Here is a 24,416-nt window from a genome sequence, read left to right as displayed (position 1 = left end):
ATTGTAACTTCTCCAAATTTGACCATATACTCATTCACATAACAGGCCTCAATTGATACCAGAATATTGAAGTAATCCTATGCATCCTATCAGATCACCATGGACTAGGGCTGCTCATCTATATTTTATTATTATTTGTATTTGTTTAAATTATCAATGATTTATTTATGTGGTATTTTTGAAACATCATCTTTTTTGATAGATTGTCACTATGCAATAAAGACTGGGTTAAACCTAGATGTAGTTCTTCCATTTTTGCCTCTACAGTTGCAAGAGTGAGCTCTCCATTCCAATCTTGGTTTAAGTACTACATTTTGAGTTAACTCTCTGTGCATACATTGCATTTAATGTTTTCCTGTTTGTTTTAATATATATTAGTATTACCTGACCTAACAAATTTGTAATTCTATAATGAAATTTTTAATTTCATAACTTCTGACTATAACTTTGATCTCATTTTGCTTATATTTTCTCCATTTTAAATGCATTTTTTCTTTGTGAATACTTTTCCCTCTTTATGAATATTCATGCCTTTATGGGATTTTATTATTGTTCAACAATGGAAAAATTCATTTTATTCACAGAAGCAGCCATATATGAAGATGAATACAAGAGTTAACTAGCTATTTCAATAGGATGGATTACTTATTAAAATAAGAATCTCTGAAAAAAAGAACAGTGATGAACTTCACACCACCCTTCCCCAATGATCCCAGCATGCAATAATGCCAGGTTGTGTGCTGTGCTCATGTGGTGGTGGGAAATAATTTATGGAAGAATAAAAGAACATACCATGGAAAATTTAAAGAATCCCTTTTCCCTTACACACAGATACATAATGGGATTATAGGGAGGTCAATACAAATAATTGAAGCAGAAGTAAACAACTATGTTGCTACAAAAAATTTAAGTCAAGGAAGAGTTTTAAACCATGGTCAACTATATAATTGTGAAAATTTGTTCCCAAAATTGTAGGTTGTTCCCCAGGACAATAATAGCTGCACTGAACCCACATTTTATGTATACAAAGTGGGGAACCATGGCCCTAATTGGAATGATGAAGACAAAAAACAAAAACAATAGCAAAAGAGTATATTAATAGACGAAAACCATTAATGCAAACTACCACAAACAACTTTATGTTCTAACCAGAAAAGGCACCAAAACTAAAGTCACATCTGAGCACCCCATGTGAAGACAAAAGTGAGAAGGCCATGGAATTTCTCCCTTTCATGTTTTTCAAATACTTTACAGAAACAGGAAACTCAGACTGCTTTTCCATGATTTATTAAAGGTTTTTATAGCCCTCATTTATTAAAATACCATTTGAAAGAATTGATAGCTGCTGTCTAGGTTTATTCCAACTTCACAAATTTCTTGGTCTAAAGTTCCAAAAAGAAACTAGGCCCAACCCTGAGCTGTATAATTATGACAAGGCAATAATAACAGATATTTTCAAGGCCCAAGCACTAAAGTACTATACTATTCAGTACAGTGATCCAAATTAATTCAAATAGCTCAAGAGAGTAGGAAGATACATCTAAAAAAGGGTTAGAAAAGTGTAGAAATATCAACTCCTTCCTCGTGTATGAAAGCATTTAAGGTTCTGCAGTAAGTCCTATGAGGCAGTATTCAAGTAGCAATGGGAAGAAAGAATTCATTACAAGACAGGAGTTAAACTAGCATGGTGGGTTTATATAAGAGAAATACTTAGAAATGAAAATGTCTTGTAAACTTAAAAAAAAGATTTTTTTCCATTTTTTTTCATTCCAATCAAAACAGACATCCATGAATAATTCCCCTCTAAGGCTTCCATAAAACTGGTTAAACAAAAATTAACATAAACATTTAAAAATTTGAAAATAAAAAAAAAAAAACTTGCGTATGTTTCAGAGCAGGATCACAGGGAAATGAGGTGAATCTGTTCAAGAATAATCCTAGAGTGGCAAACAGGATCTAGAATTAAGAACTGCATGAGAGGCGCAGTGGAGTAGTGACAGGAACATGGCCACGCTTGACAGATAAGGCTGGGCCCATTACAGGAGCAAAGAATGAGGTAAGAAAATATTTCAAATAAAGCAGAACCTTTCCTTTCTTCTCACCTCAAGTATCCCATCCCTGAAAAAAACCCGTTTTGATAATAATACAGAAAAGTTATGGTATGTCACTCACTTCCCGTTTGCTTTTAATCCTCTCTCCGAAGTCAGGAAATATGAACATTTCGAATTTCCAAGAAGAAAAATTCATCGGCAAGTATATGGATGTACTGTTTAACAAGTGACAAACTGAAATATGTGAGGACAGAGGAGGTGGAGACTGTCTCATTCCACAGAGCAGAAATGTGTCTGCCCAAATTAAGAAGGGATAAGGCAACGATAACAGGTAAACTAGTTCTCAAAACATTAAGCTTATTTACATTACTCATAACTATACTTAGTTCAAAGCTCTTTCCAGCTCAATCTTCATTTTGAATGATGCTGATCTATCCTGCAATGTGTCTGTACCATCTTCTCTTCCTAGTATTTGGTTTCATCATGGGGATAATAGATGATTGTGGCTGCATAGGTGATGTTTTTATTTCTATATATCACTCCCTTTACGTACTATATGTGTAGTAACATTTAAGGAGGTTCATTTGGAGAGGTATGAATGATTGATCTAAAATATCTGGTTTAAAACTCTATTGAGATTATTTAGAAAATATCAGGAATTCATTCTCTGTAAATAATTGCTTCTCTCATATGATAAAGAAACAATAAAAATTTACTCTAGCCAAAATAATTCTCTATAATTTTAATATCTAAAGATACAGAAGAACATTGATATAATGTGGATTATTAGATCAGCTGAACTGCATGTTCATTTATTTAAGAATAACCAGAATCATTGAGACGTTTCTGAAACATAATATAGGAACAAAAAACAAAGCATTGAACAAATAGTGGCAGAAGAACAGGGTCTTATTGTTAAATATAGCTTACCTTCAGACCTACTGCTTTCCTTATTTAGTAAAAATTCTATTTAAATACTCTTCTTCAGTGTTTTTCAGCCTGTCATTGACTCTATTTCAAAGCTCTATCCCTTAACTAGCATGATTATTAAATTTAAAACCAAGAATTTTGCGTGTGTCAATCACTTTCTGCATTTCCTTATTTGTGGTTTATTCTGTTCCCAATGGCCATGTTGTGTTGAAGTCATGAAGAAAATTTGATGAAAATTTTCTGAAAGCGTATATTATTCATAGTTGAAAATGCTGTGCATATGTTTCATAGTAGTGGATATTATAATTAAACATCATCTGGATAAGGAATTTTTGCGTGAATATCCTAACACGCTAAAATACTAAAGAGAAAACATAAAATAGCTAGATATTTATTAAATATTTTTACTCTTCTAGTGTTTGTAACTTTACAAAATATGAGCAAATCACTTCTTTCTGTTAAATTCTCATTCATGAGCTATTACATTCTAATCAAAAAGCTGTGTCAGCTCCCAAATAGTTGGAATAATGCTAATTGGAATCCAAAATGTTTGCAGTAAGTAAATGGGCAATTTATTTGTCCGCATGTACTAAACAAGCATCTAATGTAAGCATAGGTCTGCTCTTAATAAAATAAGAACTACCAGATATACATCTATTAAAGTAATTTTTTTTGTTTTAAAACAGCTATTAATTCATGGTCTGAGTAATGGCTTAAATCACCAAACCTTGAACAGTAAATAGGAATTTATAGTGAGTAAGAGGTTCTCTCAAGCAGCTCCAAGTAAATCAATCTAAAATATATTCCTTTAAAATTCTCCTAAATACACTTATCAGGAAATATTCCACATCACAATAAAAAACTCCAACATATTTTCATTTGCTAAAACAAGACATTGTCTTTCTTTCTTCTGGCCCTCCCCATAATCAGTCTAATCCCAAACAACATAAATTTCCAACATAGCTGTCTGATATGAATCTTTTTCTTTATCACTGACACTACTTCCAGATTGATTTCAAAAACATCCATCAAATCATTCTGTGTATCATTTCACAATACATAAGTAACCAGAGTCCCATAGTATGTACATATAGAGTTAAACAAACTTATTTCAAACTATTCAATGATTTCTTAGACATTTTACATAAATAAAAATTTATATCTCTCATATTGTTTCTGTAAGCCCATATGTGATAACTAAGCTTCAGCTTTATTTGGTCCTCTCTTCCATTACTTAATCTATACAAACTCCTTTCACATTTACTTTTTGTATACGTCAAGCTCTTTTCCTTTTTTTTGACCTCATATTTATAGTAATATTGCCTGAAATATAGTTCATTTATTTTTCATCTAATTTAACTTAGCTGTCACTTCGTTAGGACAATCTCCATAACCTTATTTCTAAGATAGCTTCTTCAGTTATTTGCATAAAATAAACTCCATCACATTGATTTGTACATTCATTTCTTTCTTTTTTTTTACACCATAATGCAATTTTTCTAAGAGAAAGCTCATAATACTTTTTATTCATTCCTTATCTATACCACTATTATGGATCCTGGTACATTAATGGAGACTATTATTTATTACATGATTCAGTAAGTTGAAAAAATAAACTTTATACTATTGTTCATTTTATTGAATATGCATTACATCCATTGGTTAAACCATCATGAAGTATTTACGTGAGTTCTTCAATATATAGCAATTCAATGACCTAGATGACATTGCCTAAACATTTATAATTGTCAATGATAGTCTATTTCATATTCAACAGCAATGCTTTGTTGACTGAGCAATTTTCTCACCTAGGAATACTTTTGACATGAAAGAAAAAGAAACCTAATTTAAATTGATAGCACCCATGTAAAAATGCCAGATGCCATCATTTGTGGTCCCATCTCAGAAAATACAAAAAGATGATCATTCCTAGGTGCTTACTGGTCACGGACTCAAAATTCATTTGTGAGCTGTTTCAGTGAAAGATTAAAAACCAAGAGGATCAAAAGCTGTGTTTACAGAGCTGAATCTGTACCTCATCTCTCTCTCCCCAGATCCCACCAGGAAATGGCTGGACTTCCAGGAGTGCTGACACACTCAAGATCACAGGAGAGACTACCATTTTTTAGGGGGAACTGCCTGGAGCCCTCAGAACCCAAGAACAGAGGGCCAGTCTGTTACAGGATACTTCTGGTTTCTATCTATTCTATGTCGCTGAACCTGATCCACAGCACTTGGTACACAAGATCCTTCAGGAGAGAGGTAGTGTCCCAGGAGTCCTGACACATAGGCTTACAGGAGGATCAATCCATTGTTAGAGACAGTAAAACCAGCTAACCCCAGACATAACAAGATGGCAAGAGGGAAGTATAATAGCCTAAGCAATACAAACCAAGGTTACATGACATCATCAGAACCCAGTTCTCACACCAACACAAGGCTAGGATACCTTCAACACAACAGAAAAGAAAAATAAATGTTTGTACTTCAAATCACTTAACATGATGATGTTGAAGGATTTTAAGAAGGAAATAAATCATTCCATCAAAGAAATACAGAACAACAGATATATAGAGATAGAATCCCTTATAGAGGAAACACAAAAATCCATTAAACAATTACAGGAGACCTTAAGGAGACAAAAGACAAATGGATGAAACTAGAAAATATCATGCTGATGGAAGTAACACAAACACAAATAAACACACAAAGAATGAACTCACTTGTAAGTGAAAATTAGCCTAAGAGCTCAGAATATCCATAAAAAACTCATATACACTCTGCAGCTCAACAAGAAAGGACAAAGAGGGACTGCTTCAATCCCAATTAGAAGGAGGAAGAGAATTATCATGGGAGGCATATGGAGGAAGAACACTGTGTGGGAGAGGGGAGTTAAATGGAAAAACAGAAGAGCAGAATAAGATGTGGGAAGGGACAGGAGAGAAGCACAGAGGACCAGGAGAATAAGTATAGAAAGAAGGAACATTGGAGGATGCTGTAACCTCTAGAATGTCCCAGATACTATGGCTGCAACAGGTTCTCTGGACTCAACAGTGATGACATTAGCCAACATCAACAACAACAATGAAATTGAACCTGCAGACAACACCTGCAGTAGATAGACATGACCACAGTGTAAGGATTTCTTATTAAATCATAGTTATCCATGTCTATTGAAATGCAGGAGTAAATATGGAGCAGAGGTTGTAAGAAAGGCCATCCAGAGATGTGCAGACACCAAAATGGACACTGGTGCTGATGCTGAGACATGCTTGCAAACAAGAGTCTGGTATGTCTGTCCTCTGAGAGGCTCTGCCAGCATCTGACTGATACAGATGCAGATATTCACAGCCAATCATTGAAATGAGACTACAGATACCAATATATGATGTAGGGGATGGGATGATGGAGCTAAAGGAGACTGTAATTAACAACAATATCAATAACCAGACCCCTTAGGGCTCCCATGGACCTACCAACCAACCATAGATTATACATAGTCTGCTATCCTGCATATGTAGGAGAGGACTGCCTCATCTCACGTCAGTGGAAGGGGAAGCAATTGGTCCTTTGGATGCTTGATGTCCCAGAGAAGCGTGATTCTAGAGGGATGAGGAAACAATGAATGGGGCTTACGGAGTCACCCTCTTAGAGACAAAGAGGATGAAATACGTGGAGGTGGTGCTTATGGAAAGAGGTAATATTTGAAATATAAAAAAATACAATGGTTAATAATACTACTAAAAAAGGAGTGGTATTTTTCATACATAACTTTACTGCACAGGTTATCTTGGAACATTTATTATTGCCTAGATGCATATTTCTTCCTACAGTACCTGATACCTTGTTTCTCTAAGGAGTGTAGCCTTAGATCTTCCTCTTAATTCAAAGAAGGCATAACACTTAACTCCTTTCTCCAAGCAAGGGTGGTTGTAGATATGTCTGTAAAAGGCAGGAGGCATGTGAACAATCTAATTGGGGGTCACCAAAAGAATTATTTACAAGCAAAGCTTGTAACACAAACAGTTTGTGTTCAATCAACTTACCAGTATTGAAAGCATCCGATGACTTCTGACCAGGCAACTGCATACAATGTCAAGAGACATTTAGAATTTCAATATATGTGACTAGAGAAAATACTTTCCATTGTGTAGCCTTCTCAATATTTCAAAAATATCGTCACGGAAAGAATATTAAGAGCTTTAGGACAAAAAAAAATTAGTGAGACATCAAGGTAGAAGCGTCACAGTAACACCTGAAAATGACACGGAATTCTAATATCAATCATATGCATTCTATGCTCTATTCAAATCCTATCACATGTTCATTTCCTAACACAGTCAACCAGTGATTTTCTAGTCCCTGCAGTCTCTGAGGAGCAAAGGTCTGGATCAGCCTTTCCCGTTCGGTTATGAGGTTCCAAGACACATCACTGCACTAAAGCTGGTGTAAGAGGCGCTTGACAGCACAGATTCCTAAGCACCCTTTGCCCTTTCCATTCATGTTGCTCCTTCAGGAATCAGTTGTCACGACGTCTGACAGTGTGCACAAAACAGGTAGCACTCCGGACTCAAAGGAAGAGAGTCGACATGGTTCCTCCTCATTCAGAAAGCTTTGATGATCGCACCACTACTACAAGCAGGACTGACAAGTGAGGCATCTCCTGGCTGTGCCGTGTAGACCTCACGACTGCCCCGTGCAGACCTCGCGACTGCCCCGTGCAGACTTGGATACTGTCCCATTCAGACCTCGGAACTGCCCCGTGCAAACCTCGAGACTGCCCCATGCAGATCTCGCTACTGACTCGAGCAAATTTGAGGACAGCCCCTCTCGAGCTTTGGTTGTTTCCTGAGATCAATGGTCACTAGAGATTTCCCTGCTTGGCCTTACGGACTTGTCCACAGTTCTCAGGAGAGAGAGACAGAGAAATACTCAAGGATACAGCTCAAATGAGGCTCACCAAGACTCACAACTGACAAGTACTTTCACTGCCTCTTCATATGGTAGTGTTTAGAGAGGACAGAGATCCTCATCCCGAACTTTACCCTCTGACAATGCACCAACAATTTCCCAGCCTCCATGGTCTGGGAACCACTTCAGAGTCCCCCAAGATGATTATAACCCCGGAGTGCCAAAGGGGAATCAGTTGAAGGATTCCCAGCCTCCACATACTGGAAGCCCATTCAGTGTCCCCCAAGCGGAGTATAACAGCAGACTCCAAAGGGGGAAGACCTTGAGGGTTCCCAGCCTCTGCCACTTGAGAATGCCTTCACTGTATCCCAACCGGATTATAACATCCAACCCTAAGAGGGGAAGCACTTGAACAGCAAAGACCCGAGCGACTTTCCACCTCCGGGATTACTTAGATGTACTCGGCACAAGTTCAGGTGCTCAAAACCCTAGGAAGACAAGAGATTCAAAAAATCTGATGCTCCTGTTACATAAATCCTTCAGAAATTAAAAAATCATATGAAGGGTTCAGTCAGTAAGAGGGCCCTAGATCCCAGAAGGGAACTGACAGAGAAGAAGAAATGGACTGTTCCACTTCCTCTGACGGTTCCTTAGGGCATGAGTAATCGAGTGACCAAGGATAGTAGATTACTGAGTAACCCACTGGCATAATATATATGTCGTATGTATGTAGTATGTGTATAGTATGTATGTGTGTAATACGTGTATATATATATGTAGTATGTATGTATTTATGTATGTATGTATGTATATATGTATGTATGTATGTACAGTCAAGTGCAGTGACCTAGAGTTGGGGACCATATGATATAGTTGCTGGGAACTGAACCCAGGTCCTCTGAGGGGAATGCAAATCATCTTAACTGACATTATTTCAGTTTCCCATCATTTGTGAAACATCTTAGCATCCATTGTGTCTTGTACTATGCAGTATTCGTTTCTTAGTGCAATGGTTTACCTTCACTCAGACTGGGTTTTGACGGTCTGTTGAATATATAAGTCTGGCATGGCAGAAGGATATGGGGGGGGTGCTCTGATGCAAAGAGGGACATTGCTCTAACTGCCTCAGTCACTGTCTCTGCTGGCCTGCACTCTGCAGCATGTGCCTTCTGCAAAGGCAACATCTTTCGGTATTGCCTGAGCTGACAGCCCTTGCAGCCTCCTCTAGATCCTCCTCTGTACATCCACAGGGTATCATCTTGAGGGATCCATGAAAGGAAATCCCAGATAAAATTTCTCCAGTGCTTACTAGAACCTCAGGCAAAAGCCCAAACTCGTTGTTGGGAAATAAAACCAGCTCCCAGTCAACCACAGCCTGACATCGGGTCCTATTCATCCTGCCTGCCATTCAGCCCACTAACACTTCTATTCTAATAGGGTAAATGATCATATTTGTTTTGGGACCTAGCACATTCCAGTGTGGCCTTCATTATAACCACTTACATCTGAAATGACTCTTCTTCCAATGGATATCTCAGCCTGAGAAGCCAGGTTTTAGGATGAAAAGAGAGGCTGGTGCATAAGCCAGACATTCACCCTGTCTGCGATATTGACTAATTTCATTAAATGATTAAAAAAATGTATAAATAATTAGAGAAGTTCGCACCCGAAGAATGGATTAGCACTTTCATGTTTATAATACCTTCACTGCTCTCTATATGCCTCTACTACCTCCAGGGACTCAGTTAAGCCAGAATTCATTCCCTGTTTCCACTCTAGATAAGGCACAGGTAATCCGTCCAAAACTGCTAAACTGAGACTTGAGGAAACCTGTTGGAGACATCAGTTCAGGAAGCCAGATGCCCTGGCCAAGACCTTCGAGATGGGTCTTCACAGAGATGGCAGATTTGGAAAGACAACAAGATTGAAGACATGATGCCTTTCTTGGTAAGGAATTGGAGACCTGCCCTTAAGAGATGATGGCTTCAAAGAATGAAGTCTTCAAGCACCTCTCCTTATAACAAGTGCTTGTTCCTATGGGGGTTGGGGGGCAACTGCATTTCAACTCAGGTACTGGAGAGTGACGTGTCCAGAACTTCATGAACTGGCTAAGTGTGGGTTGACTTAGGTGGAGAACCACTAGCTTCCTCACATCAACTAGACCAAGGAAGGATTGTCTGCTCTGTCTCTCTGCCTTGGAAAGACACCTTCATCCCTGTTCATGCCCAAGGCTTCCTATGGTCCTCACCTGTTTGCTTATGAGTCAGCTGAGGTATGTTGACATACCTCACTTTGTGCTAGCATTCCTTAAGATCTCTAAACCCCCAACCCGTCCTGTACACTCCATCTCTATTTTTCTATTTAGCTTGATTTATATTTCTTCAACAAAACATGAGCAGGAAGTGGATTTCTTAAATGGATAATGCTTGCAGTCTTCTAAAGTTGAGGTCCAGGTGAACAAAATGAATTGTGGTTCGTATCTCACACAGACAGGTCTTTGTGCCTATTTTCTTGGCTTTCGATGATGTTTAAAATGTGAGTTTTTGGGGCAGGAAATTACAAAATGGTAGCAACAACGAACCATCGTTTGTCTCTGTTAAGGTTTGTTTTATTCAAAGTGACAAACGCTCCGCCCATCACTCCATATTTAAGGAGGTACAGAGGTGAGCTAGGTCCATAAAGTGATGGGCTTAGGACCCAGGGCTGGTGGTTGTCTTCCACAGTTTGTCCTTCAAATATATCTTGCCCTCAACCTGTTATATCTGCAGTTCACAACCTTTGTGTGTCACGATCCCTGTGAGAAACTTCAGTCTCCAAAGTGATTACCTACTACGATTCATTACAGAAGTGAAATTACAATAATGAAGAAGCAACAAGAATAATTTTTTCATCAAGAGACGTACCAACATAGGAACTGTGTTAAAGGGTGGCAGCGGTAGGAAGGTAGATCACTTAATTATAGTCCAAGAAAAAATGTCTAGCTATGGGCCAAATAAACAAAATACAGTATTTCCAGCATGCCAGTAACATGGGATTAAATGCAAGCTGGGGAGATAGTTTTGTGGGAAGCAGTGCCTGCTGTGAAATTACCAGCATGACAGCCCATAACTCATGATTGGAGGGCTAATGACAGGACACATGGTGGGTCCCATGGCTCCAGCCACATATATAGCAGAGGATGTCATTGTCTGGCATCAATAGGAGGAGAATACCTTCGTCCTGTGAAGGTTCATTTCCCCAGCGTGGGGGAATGCCAGGGTGTTGAGGTGGGAGTGGATGGGAGGAAGAGCATCCTCATAATATCAATGTGGGCTGCTGAGAATAAGTATACAAAAATAGACTCTATGATAGCTACATGTGACACTCTCCTTGAATGTATTTATCAATGTTATGTAGTATTGTTTCTCACAAAGAGAATAGATCATCAATGCTGACCATGGCCACACCAGGTCTGTTTGAGGGTCCATGCCCTCTCCAGGCTCTGTGGATGGAGCCAAGAGAACCCTACAGGGCTTAGTGAAGCACTGACTCTAATTCACATGGCCCTGACATGAAGAGGGAGCATATCGATTCTTCTTGTTTTCGCTATGACAAAATACAAAGCAAAAACTTAACGAAGACAGGAGTGCTTGTTGAGAGGAGTCTGATATGGATGTCTCCTGAGAGGCTTCACCGGAGCCTTACTGATACAGATGAGGATGCTTACAGCTAATCATTAGACTGAGGAACAGGACCCCAATGGAGGAGGAGTTAAAGAATGGACTGGAGGAGCTGAAGGGGGTTGCAACCCCATGGGAAGAGCAACAATATCAACCAACCAGACCCCCACCTCCCAGAGCTCCCAGTGACTAATCCACCAACCGAAGGGTACACATGGAGGGTCCTATGGCTCCAGCCACATATATAGCAGAGGATGGCATTGTCTGTCATCAATAGGAGGAGAAGCCCTTGTTCCTCTGAAGGCTCATTTCCCAAATGTGGTGGAATGCCAGGGTGTTGAGATGGGAGTGGGTGGGAAGAAAAGCATCATCACTGAAGCAGGGGGAGAGAGAAGGGGAGAGAGGGGATCCAGGAAAGGGGATAACATTTGAAATTTAAATACATAAAATTCCAATAAAAAAGAGACAGGAAGTGTTTATTTTGGCCCATTGTTTTAGTTGGTACTATCCATCATGATGGGGAAAGCAGAGCAACCCGAGTGTGATGGTCACATTGCAGACCTGGAGTGTGTTCAGCTTTCTTTCTCTCTCTCTCTCTTTCTTTCTTTCTTTCTTTCTTTCTTTCTTTCTTTCTTTCTTTCTTTCTTTCTTTCCTTGTTTTAAATTCCATATACAGGTGTTTCCCTTGCTTTTATGTATCTGTATAAAAGATCCATATACAGAAGCCACAAGAAACTAAGGAAGAAAAGCAGGTATAGCTGTCCAATAAATGTTGATTGCCAAAGGAGGGGAGGGTCTTTATGTCCTCTCCCATCTGTAATGAAGTGTTGAGTGGCCTATTCTTGTGCCCATGACCATAGCCAAAATAAGTTTAAGAGTTCAATGACTAGGTACAATCTAAAAAATATCCTTTTGCTGTCCACTTCCCCATCTTCTGGTTCATATATTCCTTTCACCCACTCTCTCATGATGTTCTCTGAGCTGTGGAGGAGAAGACTTAGCTGACCTATTTACACATGATTAGTTCAACACCACTGATTCCCAACACTTTGTCCAGTTGTACGACTCTGCCCATGGTAGTCAGAGGCTTCTTCTCTGATGAGAGATGAGTGCAATGCTGATCTGTAGATACAAATATGGATATTTGGAAGGAAGTTCGACAATGTATTTAGCATTAGGTTCTTTCATAGGGCCTATATCACCGTAAATATAGGTTCTTGACGACTTTACAGAACCTCGTGTTGAATATGCCTTGTATCAAATTGGAAAGCCACTGGTTACTCCCATGACTGTGATGCCACTAACACATTATGGGCACATCTTGCCTGACATTTTAACTTGAATGATTCACCCCCGATTAAGGTCGTAGATGATTTTCTCCCCTAGAAGCATACATAGCACTTTCTTGAACCATGAAGGCTATCCATTATAGAGGATGATTCCACCTCAACTTCACATTTACCCTTCTGTGACCTGTGAACAAAAGGATTCAGTACCTTCAGAAATAGTGTCTTACCATCAAGTTCTGGAGGCCTACAAAGAACAATGGCAACAGCCTGTAAAGTTGTTAGGGCTTTTGTGATCTCGCTGGTCAGCAACTTTCAGGAAGACATCCCACATCTGGCACTGTGATTTTTGCTTAATTTTGGTTTTCTGTTGCTCTGATGATACACTCACCAGAGCCAACTTGGGAAGAGAAATCTTTATATCATTTTATCTGTTCCAGCCCATCATCAAGGAAAACCAAGACAGGGTTGTGAAACAGAAGCTACAGCTACAGAGACTGCTCAGTGGCTTTCTTCTAAGCTCACATTCAACTACTTTTACAGAGTCCAGACCCACCTGCATAGGGCAGTGCTGCCAACAGTAGACCAGGCACTCCAACATCAGTTAACAGTCAAGGAAATTCCACCTAGACGTAGTCATGGCCAATCTGACGGAGGAATCTCCTCAACCGAGGTTCATTCTTCCTAGAATAGCCATCAATGACTAGACTAGAAATCAATGAAAATAAAAAAAGAAAAGAAATAAATATCTTCAGGGGGAGCTTGGCTTTTCCATGGAGGGTGCCTCCATTTGAACTCAACAGTCGATTTTGTAAATATATTCTGTAACACAACGTTTTATAACCCCTCTCACCAAACCCGGTTCTAACCTAATCATCTAAGGGGAGATGGAGAGGAAAGTAAGTTTTAAAAAAATAATTGGAACAGAAAGAAATGCTTCTTGGAAATAATGCAAAAAAGGAAGCATTTCTGTATTCTAGATGCTTTCCTCGCATCATCTGTGCAAAGATAATGAAAACCCTTACGTTCCAGTTACCAGAATTTCCAGTGTTACAAATCATATAAATAATACTGCTTATCATTCATAAAACACATTGGCACTAATCATTTTTTTTGGTTCTTTTTTTCGGAGCTGGGGACCGAACCCAGGGCCTTGCGCTTCCTAGGCAAACGCTCTACCACTGAGCTAAATCCCCAACCCGGCACTAATCGTTTTGATGTGTTTTTTTAACTCATTCCTAATGTAGATCTGATGAAGTGGAATTGTTCGCCTGCTCATTTATATATGAGGGAAGTGAGGTTTAAATTTCGAGCTAATTTCCCATTACTCTAAAGTAATAAATGGCAGAGTAAGACATCCACACTTTCTCTGGGTTCATGGCATGGCCTCGTGAGCAATGCAAGTCAGGGTACCTTGGCAGGGAATTCCAAGGATCAGTACATGGCAGCTGAAAGTTGTCTTGGATGCAATACTGGGAGTAAGGCTCAAGTCAGCCAAGCCCCACCTCAGGATTCCTGAAACGGTACACCAGAATATGTTAGAGAGCGAGGAGACTAAACTAATCATCTGGTTGTCCTCAGCAGGTTGTATACATCCGTTACTGAGGGTTCATAATTATGTTGGTCTTTGTGGGGATGGAAAGGAACACTTATTTAGATCGCCACCTCCTACTATGTGCGACTACAGTGGAGACAATGCCTTAAGACCAAAGTTTTTTGTTTTGTTCGTGTGTGTGTGTGTGTGTGTGTGTGTGTGAGTCTGTGTGTGTGTGTGTGTGTGTGTGTGTGTGTGTGTACATGCATGCAAGTGCAGTGTATAAAGTATGGACTAATCCATTTCTCTTCTACCTTATTCATTGAAGCAGCATTTCTCAGTCAAAACCAGAGTTCTCCAATATGACTACACTTGACAGCTATCTTGCCCTGGGTATCTGCCCTATCTCTTCCTCCCTGGACTGGGATTCTATGTGAGCAACAAAGCCTACTCATCATTTACCTGAGACCTGTGAGCCATCTCCTCAACTGCTAAGGTTCAAGTCCCGGTGTTGGGCCCATCCCCTTTACTTTTGTTTTCTTATTTTTTTTTTGTCTTTGTCATAATATCAGAACCAGGTTAAGGTATGACTGGCTCACTCAAACAATCACTCAAATCCCACAAACAAATGTGTCCTAATAAGGAGGAGGACCCTGCTGACTCTTTGTTCTGTAAAGTCTTACCTTAACAGATGAGTTAAAGGATGGGATTATTCTAGTAGGTGATTGTGGATGCTGTTGTTGATGTTGAAGGAGGCTGGCAAATGAGGGGCCACAGCTGTGTCAATTATAATAAGATACAAAGCTGAGTGTGGTAGTGCATACCTATATTCTCAATACTCGCAAAGATCACAAGTTCAAATCCAGCCTGGGCTACATAGTAAGTCCAATGGAAGCCTGGGCTACATCGTAAATCCCAGGCCAGCTTGGGCTACAGAATAAGTTCATGTCTAGCCTGGGCTACATAGTAAGTCCAAGGACAACCTGGGCTACATAGAAAGTCCAAGGTCTGCTTGGCCTACTTACATGACTCTTCTCCAAACAACAACAGTTTTTTTTTCTTTTTTGGTTTCTGTCTCTTCTATTTCCGGTACACCAATTCCAGTGCTGTAGTTTGGGGTTGTGGAGGAGAACTTTCGTCATGTCTGATGGTCCAGGATTTCCCAAGCAGCATGGCAAACCAAACAGTGCACCAAACAAGTCCGTTTCGATTGTTGAAGAAAAATATGACACATGGGAAGTGCTGTCTGAAGAAATGGCTCTAAGATGAGACAACGCCTCGGGAGACGGGGCTTGAATCTTGTGCTAGTTTCCTCATGATAAAAACAATGATGTTCTAAACCACATTCTGTTTTGGGAATACAATGCTGTGCTTCCATTTCAACAGTGCATTATCTCCATATGGCAACCCTGGAAATCTTGTCTGATATTAAACAGATTATAGGAGAGACAAGCAGAGAATAAACACTGTCATTAAAAAGGGATTATACGATGAATATTTTTTTAATTTTTGTCTGTCGTACCAGGTTCAGTGTTCTGCATAAACTCTAAAACACGGCAATTACTTTTTGATTTTAAAATTGCGAAAGAGAATGGACCTTATACTTTCTATCTAGGTCTAATTGAGACGATGGAATACCATTCAATGCTTTAAAAAAGAAAACAAATTGTGTTTCATTGTCTTTTTTTGTTAATTGCTTATTTTTAGTGTTTTGGGGTTCATTTTAACAATTATTTTTTTCATTGAATTAATTATTTTCTTATTTTCTAGTGTAGATAAAAATTTAGGTTGCTGGTCTTTGTTTCTAATCTAAGAATTATTGTTTTAAATAAAGTTTCCTCTTAGCACCGTCATAGTTATGTCTTACATATTTTGATAGTATGTTTCCTATCTTCTTCTTTTTTTCTTACTGTTACATAATTTAATTATTTCTTGACATATGTATTACTTGTGAATGTGTAATTTAATGTTTCTAGACTGGGAGACTCCTGTTGTCTCTCATTGAAGACTTCTATTTTAGTTTGGTTGTATTAGCAGAACACATCCCTAGGGGCTGGAGATGCAGCTCAGTGGACAGAGTGCTCACTTGGCTCTCACACAGCTCTGGTCTTCACCTACAGTGGTGTGGTGGTACATGCCAATAGTCCCATTACCAGGAGGAGAATCAAGACTTCAAAATCATCTTGGGTGCATAGTGTGTTTGAGGCCAGCCTGAGCTACATGAAACCTGTATAAACATATATGTCCCAAAACACATCTTTTCTTAGGCATTTTCCACACTTTGTTCTATGGTTTCTGAGTGTCTGAAAAGTCCAGGGGTCCTTGAAGGAAAAGAACAACCTGGTGCTCCTAGGGACTGTTAGTTCAGAGACATTGCCTGGTGAAGCCATCTCATCCTAGCTGGTTTTCTGCCTGCCTCTGTTGCTGATGGGCTGATGTGTGTCCACAGCTTTACTCATAATTGCCCTGCTTCATTTTTAGCTGGACCCATTCTTCCTTCCTGGTAAGGCTTTGATGGAGTAGTGACATAAAGAATTGGGGTATCCTTCATGCCCTCTGATTCTCTCAACAATCAGGTCTTTCTCTGTAGAAATAGTTTCTCTGTTGCATACATTATCAGAAATAAATAAAACACTCTTTTGTGTTTTATTTTGACACTGAGTTTCATTATGTAGGTAGGGCTGGCCTGAAACTCACTTTATTAACCTGGTAGGCATTGAACTCACAGAAATCACCTTACTTCTGAGTACTGGGATTAAAGGGACATACCTGGCTCCTTCTCTTTTTAATTTGTTTTTTTAATTTTTCTCTATGGTGTGTGTGTGTGTGTGTGTGTGTGTGTGTGTGTGTGTGTATGTGTGTTTTGACCAAAGAGTCTATCAGATCCTCTGAACCCTGATCCTCTGTAAGAGCAACCAATGTTCCTATGCAGTAGGCCATCTCACCAACCCCTTCTGCCTGTTTTGTAGGTTTCTCATTGACAACGCTTGAATCCTGGCTTTAAAATCCTTGTTGACAATTCTGACAATGGTTTTCTCTTGGTGTCACCACCAGGGAACTGGTTTTTCTCCTCTGCTTTTCATTTAGGGGGATTGTCATGGTGTGACGTGATTTCCATTTTGACACCACTTGTCTAGATGTCAGTAGTCCTGACACTGTGGTTACAGTGGCTGTGTATCCTTCATAAACTTTTGGTGGTGTATTGGTTTTTTTGGGTTTGCCTGATTGAATAAAAGGGATTATAACTCCAGTTCATACCAACAGACATATTTTAGAGGGGTCAGGAAGAGTGGTTTCCAACCTTCCTAACACAACCTTTTAATACAGCTCCACCAACTGTAACATTATTTCATTGCTACTTCATAACTTTAATTTTTCTATAGTTATGAGTTGTAATGTAAATGTCTGGAATACAGCATATATGATATGTGACTCCTGTGCAAGGGCAATTTGAGCTCCCAAAGCGGTCTCAATCCAAGGATTAAGGACCACTGATCTGGACTTAGTGGGATGCCCTTACCGACGTAGATGGGTTTCCCAGTGTTGGTGGGGAGGAGTCTCCATCTCTTGAAGGCAAAGGATCTTCCAAGATCAGGCTTTTTCCTGGGTCCCTCTATAATAGTGTACACACTCTTGATGGTTACTGATGTATCAAGTGACTCCAGGCAGTTTTCTTTCACATCCTCGAAGATGAGGATTCTAAAAAGGGTTCTGCTAGACAAAAGCAGTGGCTGAAGCTATCCCTAGTGATCTTTCCCTTTTCCTAATGGCTTCTTGTCCACAAAAGGCCAAGAGTAGATGTCTGAGTCCATTCTAAGCTGCAACTTTCCAATTACACTCTTCCTCTGTGCTGTTTCTTTAACAAAGAGCACACATGCTAAACCTGAAACCATCTTGTCTTCAGTCAGCACTAACAACCTAGTCCTCTCTGCCAGCTATGCTTTCCCATATGACCCAGCTGCTCACAACTCTGAGGCATGTTCATGCTTCTATGGACAAACAGAATGGCACTGATTGGCTAGTGTATAATGACACAGATTCTGTATTATTATGATTGAGAAACCTGTAAATACAAGATGAAGAGACCATCGGCAGAGGAAGGAGTTCTTGTGGGATTTTGTCACCACAGAAGGGATCCAGGGGGCTAGGAATAAAAGAGAGGGAGCCAAACTCCTTTTTCATAATTTAACCTTTTTCCACAATAGCATCATTAATGGATCTTTATTTGTAGGTTGCATCCCTCTTAACCTAATCAATTCTTCACAACTACATTCCCACTGGGGATTAATCTTCAGAAAATAACTGTTGGGCGATCACATTCAAACCAGAGATGACGGTGAATATTTGGAAATCTATAGTGGGGGTGGGTATTATTCTTCCCACGTGGTGTACCCTTAAGATCTCTAACTACCTCCTTCCCCACGGTAGCCTCACTGAATGACATGAATTCCGGGTTATTAATGAGGTACAGAAACCAAAGCTCATTGCCATATCCTGTCACAAGTATCAAGCTCGCAACAGCAAGAGCCCAGTATGAAGGAAAATATGAATAAACTTTATGGTATCTCTAAAGTATAAACCCCAATTTAATCAAAACATTGTTTTAGACTCAGCTCTCTTATATCGATATTCTTTAAATGTACAAGTCAGTGGGCTTGCTTGTGACTCCTAGTACAGGTTTATACTGTACATTAGCCATCTTCTTTCTCACAACTCACCACCATTTCCACCTGCACACACACACACACACACACACACACACACACACACACACACACACACACCCTGCTGCTCCCCTTCCTTTTCCTAAATGCCCAATTTCACATAATATCCCTTATTAAAATCTAAATTTTGCAATCATCTGTTTGAGTCTGGCTTGTTTCACTTAACATATTGTATTTTACAGTTCCATCCGTTTTTCTGAGAACAAAACCCTTTGCTCTTACACATAGATGAAAATCACATCAATGTATATCAACTTTTTTAAGCCATTCATCCAGTGATCAACAGCTAAGGTTATTCCAATGGCGTGTCTATTGCACACAGTGTGGCAATCAGAATGGATGTGCAGGGGTCCTGGTTAGTTTTTATTGTCAGTTTGACTCAACCTGGGAAAAAGGAGCCTCAGCTGAAGTATTGCCTCCATCAGAACGTCCTTTGGCCACATTTGTAAGGAATTTTTTTTGATGGTTGATGTAGAAGGGTCTAGCCCACTATGCATAGTGTCATCCCCTATGAAGGTGGCCCTGGGTTGTATGAGAAGGAGAGAAAGCTGAGTAGGTCATGGATAGCAATCCAGTACTCAGCATTTCTAATTGTCTCTGCTTCCTTTCCTGCCTCTAGAGTCCTGCCTGAGTTCCTACCCCTACTTTGCTCAGTAACAGACTGGTACTTAGAAGCCTAGAGTGTGAAAATTTTCCTCCTCAAGTTGATGGCTATGATGAGATTATTCTTCTTGTTGCCTACTTGTTCTTCACTTTTTTGAAAGTTCTGTCTGTTTAATGTTCTTTAAATGATGATATCACATGTTTTCTCATGGGCTCTCTGTCTCTCACCCTGTCTCTCTCTGTCTCTGTCTCTCTCTGTATTTGTGTGGTTGAGTGTGTATATGTGTATGTTTGTGTGTGTGTTTGTGTGTGTATGTGTGTGTGTTTGTGTTTCTATGAGTGTTTCTGTGTGTATGTGCGTATGTTTGTGTATGTGTGTGTGTGTGTGTGTGTGTGTGTGTGTGTGTGCTTTCCAGGGTTAAAAAAAATCCCCAATGCTTTAAATCTCTGCAGGTGCCTAGAGAAGGAAGATTAAGGGGAGAGAGGGGGGAAATTCATGTCATTTGAGTTAACCCCACATTGAGGTCAGCCACATAGTCGACCAACAGTCACATAATGGCAGAGTAGTCATAAGAGCAGAGAGAGAGTAAAACTCAAAGTGTGAAAGAAAATGTGCTTAAAACTACGATAGAAGGAGAAAAAGAAGACGGTGCACTTAGAAAATTGGACAGATTTTAAAAAGCTGCCATAAGTTGTTAAGCTCTAAGTACATTTAAAAAAATTATAATGTTAAAGTGGAAGGGAATTATTGGGAAGAGGGAAGGGATGGTCAGAGTGTAGTGGGGACAGGGGAGGGTTCTGAAAAGAATCCTTTTGAAGATCTGAAGAACTATGTGACACGAACAATTAAAGTGGCCTGTAATTTACAGGTAAATTCCATACTTACCTGGATCCAGTATTCTGTCTACCCATATTTCAAAAACAAAATTACCTCATCTATTTCATCCTGTTTTACTGCATTTGATCTAATAAATTCCTTGTAATCAGAAGTGCTGATAAATTTTAAAGACATTTAAAATATGAGTGGTCGATATTGGGTTTGTGATAAGTTTATTCCGACTTTGGAAGCAGGTCCAGGAGCTAATTTTTCCTCGCTCTTTGCAAAGAATCCATAATTCATGATTGCCATTGTCTTCAATACAAGGTATTTAATCTTGTCAAATTCCAGCTTTGTTTCAATAAAAATGGCCCTCCTCTAATTGTGGGTTTTGATAGAGCTAATTTTGTTGTTCTATCCTGTGTGCTGCCTCGTAAGAGAGCCTAGCAATATTTCTGATACGGAGAATAACTTAAAGTTAACCAAAGAAAACATAGGAGCTGGGAAAATAACCACCAAGGATGTTGGTGACTCAGAAACCAAAGAGTTTTTCAGAAAAATAAAAAGCATGAAAAGAGCTACTTGGGCAGACTGTGACTCGAGTCATCAGAATATTTGGGTGGGGACTTTATTTTGGTTCACCAGGAGGCTACATGAGAAGCTAAAACCTAGATGCTGGAAGTTTCTAAGCGTAACTAGGGAAGGAACTGGCCTGAGAGGGGTTCTATGACGTAAGCAGAGCCTGGATGATGTCACAGAGCACAAGGGCGGAGGTTGCGCATCTCTTCCCCTTTTAGGCGCTAGACTACTTTGAAGGTGGGTTCACTATCTTCGGAGCGGGGTGTGAAAGCTAGTTCAGTTCCTGAACCCCACAACTGTTCAACAACCTATTGGTGCCTGACCGGTTTCAGAAGACAGAATCTGGACGACTAGGACATTTTCTTTTGATAAATACGTTTATGAAGATAACTGGGACCCTTGTAGCACAGAAAGCTAAAAGTTTTCCCTCGTACAGCAAGTAACCTTACGTTCTAATGTCTTCCACGTTTGAGAGCTAGGCAGATGGTCTAGGCTAGTCAGTCTCCGGAGTTTATTATTGTTTGCTAACAATATCTAATTCAAAATTCTACTAAAATGCCAAAGCTCCTCTCTGTGCCTGTGTATTTTTGGAGAAAATATTTCTCTCTTTTTTTTTTTTAATGGAGCTGAGGAACCCAGGGCCCTGTGCTTGCTACGCAACTGCTCTACCACTGAGTTAAATCCCAACCCCAGTAGATATTATTTCTAAATGGCTATTGTTGCCTAAACAAAAGACTCTTGTTGCGGTCGAAAATGCAACAGCTTCAGGGAATAAACCTGGGGCTGGGTCAGGATGCCCAGTAGAGTAAGCCAGTGGACTGCTGTGCTTTGTCTCTGGGCAGATACTTGTGGATGTTGCCAAATAGCTCATAGTTAGAGGGTGGAGAAGGGGTGTGGCCACCCTTCTGGCTCCTTTGCTATCCTTTCTCTGTTCTGCTTGCTTAAAGTGGGGACAGGGATACTTAATCCCACACTGACCTAGCCATTCAAGATGTTCCTCAGCATAGGCAAAGTGCCTCGGGCTGAAGAAATGTGTCTAAATATGTTATTCTGAGCTGTAGAGAACCATTTTTTCATTTTCCTTTGAACTTTAGATTTTGATTTATGAGATTGGGTTTTTCTGTGGGTAGTTTTGTCTATCCTGGAACTAATTCTGTAAACCAGCCTGGCCTTGATCTCACAGAGGTCTGCTTCCCTCTGCTTCTGGAGTGCTGGAATTAAAGGTGTGCTCCACCATTGCCCAGCACTTCTATGAACTTCTGATTATGACAGCATTAGATTCAGATGCTCAAACCTGTTTACCATCGCCTTCCTCACCTGCTCCAAAGTTCTCATAGACAAGAGCCTTGGTCCAGCACCCTCCCCAACCCCACCCCCATTGTTATTGCAGGTACTCATATGACAGAGGTACCAGCTTTGTCTCTGGTTTAAGCAGGTGAGCTCTTCAAACCTAGGCCATGGGAAAGTATGAAGCCTGAACGCAGAACAATAGCCACAAGACAGTGGACCAGGAGTACCGTGGCCTACCACACTAGGTCTACAGCCAAGAAGAAGAGGGTGTCTGTAAGGAGGATGAGCACACCATCCTTCCAGAAGCGGAAGAGGAAGAGGCCTTCTCCCCAGTCCCTGGGGAACATTGTGGGGTGTAGAATTTCACACGGATGGAAGGAAGGCGATGAGCCTGTCACCCAATGGAAGGCCATAGTTCTAGATCAACTGCCAACAAATCCCTCTCTCTATCTGGTCAAGTATGATGGAGTTGATTGTGTCTATGGACTGGCACTTCACAGTGATGAGAGGATTTTAAAGCTTAAGGTCTTGACTCACAAAGTTGTGTTTCCTCAAGTGAAAGACGCCCATCTCGCAAGTGCCATGGTTGGCCGTGCTGTGGAGCATAAATTTGAGGGCAAACATGGCTCTAAGGACAACTGGAGGGGGGTGGTCCTAGCCCAGGTGTCAATCATGAAGGACTGGTTTTACATCACCTATGAGAAAGATCCAGTCCTATATATCTATCAACTCCTGGATGATTACACAGAAGGTAATCTCCGTATCATTCCAGAGATTTCGCCAGCAGAGGTGAAGTCAGAAGTTGGCAGCGACATCTTAACAGGTCAATGTGTGCAGTTCACCAGAAGTGATGGGTCCAAAAAGATCGGCAAAGTCATTTACCAAGTTCTAGCCAAGCCTTCCGTGTACTTCATCAAGTTTGATGGCGACGTCCACATCTATGTCTATAATCTGATGGAAAAGATCCATTAAGGTGAAATTCACAAAGTGAGGGGACATATATGGGGAATTTATAGGATTGGGGTGAAAATGTTTGTTTTTCTGTGTTTCAGATACCCAATGGCCTTTGACAACCCCAGTATCTTTTCCAGTGGAATTTGTTTTTGCTCTAAAAATTAAAATGTGTGATGTGACGTGTTGTGTATGCACACTTTTGTGGAGGAGACTGGCTGTGGTGGATGGAACATTGAGAGGAAGCTGGAAAGTTCAAGGCTGTGAACAGTAAGTCTAATGTCACATACACTAAAACAAACAGGACTGAGCTGGTCTGGTCTTTAGGGAGAGGAAAAAACTGGAGATAAGGCTTAGAGGAGCAGGGATGGCACAGGGGAAAAAAAAGATGGATGTTTAGGAAGCAGTGGAGAGGGGCCAGAAATAGATAGACTCTCTGAGGGGAAGTTTGAGGGAGAAACAGATAGTTGGTGAAAGAGTGGCAGGTAACAGAGAGGTGGTCTTGGAACTCAAGGGGAAACCCAATAACTGATCCAAGCAGACTCAGAATCAGAGAAGATCAGGGATTGTTTGACTAACAAAACCTAATGAAACCTGTTTCTCATATGTAGATGTATTATTTTTATTTATCTAGGTAGGGCAAGGAATGAATACAGGAGACCACAGTGACAAGAATAGTCAGGTCCCCTGGAGCTGAAATTAAAGGTGGTTGGGAGCCATCGGACATGAGCTCAAAGAACAAATCCCAGTCCTCTTTCAAAGCAGATGAGCTCTTAATCCATTGGTTATCTCTGAAGGCCCCTAAAGTCATCTTTTTAAATAAATCCAACCTTCACATGCAGAGAAGAGACCAGGATGAGGGTAAGAAAGAATAAATTGATGGTGATGTGGAAGAAAGACTAAAGAACACATGTGGGAGTTGAGGATACTGAGGGACGAAGAAATTCCAAGATGGAGTTCTCAAAAAGTGAAGCAGGAGACCCAGGAAGAACAGAAAGGGTCTCGAATGACTTGAACTTGGGCCACATCCATATTGGTCTCTTTGCTTCCTTAAAGAACAGCCAAGCTATCACTACAGAGG

The 24,416-nt window shown here is 40.2% G+C and overlaps 1 protein-coding gene across 2 annotated transcripts; it reads left to right on the top strand.

Annotated features, from left to right (window-relative positions):
- Window positions 1–21,266: 21,266 nt before the first annotated feature.
- On the top strand, window positions 21,267–23,517 carry LOC134484299 (Y-linked testis-specific protein 1-like). Of its 2 annotated transcripts, XM_063280618.1 has the most exons (3): window positions 21,267–21,331; window positions 22,485–23,357; window positions 23,437–23,517. In XM_063280618.1, the coding sequence occupies exon 2, from the start codon at window positions 22,562–22,564 to the stop codon at window positions 23,354–23,356; it is 795 nt and encodes a 264-aa protein (XP_063136688.1). In that variant the 5' UTR covers window positions 21,267–21,331; window positions 22,485–22,561; the 3' UTR covers window position 23,357; window positions 23,437–23,517. The 2 variants fall into 2 exon arrangements, with proteins under 2 accessions (XP_063136688.1, XP_063136687.1); XM_063280617.1 differs by having other exon boundaries at window positions 21,309–23,357.
- The last annotated feature ends 899 nt before the right edge of the window (window positions 23,518–24,416 follow it).

Source organism: Rattus norvegicus, chromosome Y (assembly GCF_036323735.1).
Source record: "Rattus norvegicus strain BN/NHsdMcwi chromosome Y, GRCr8, whole genome shotgun sequence".
NCBI lineage: Eukaryota > Metazoa > Chordata > Mammalia > Rodentia > Muridae > Rattus > Rattus norvegicus.
This window is presented reverse-complemented; position numbering and strand designations above follow the sequence as displayed.

Coding starts and splice junctions, on each gene's coding strand:
- LOC134484299 (XM_063280618.1), top strand. CDS start 22,562: ATGAAGCCTGAACGCAGAACAATAGCCACAAGACAGTGGACCAGGAGT.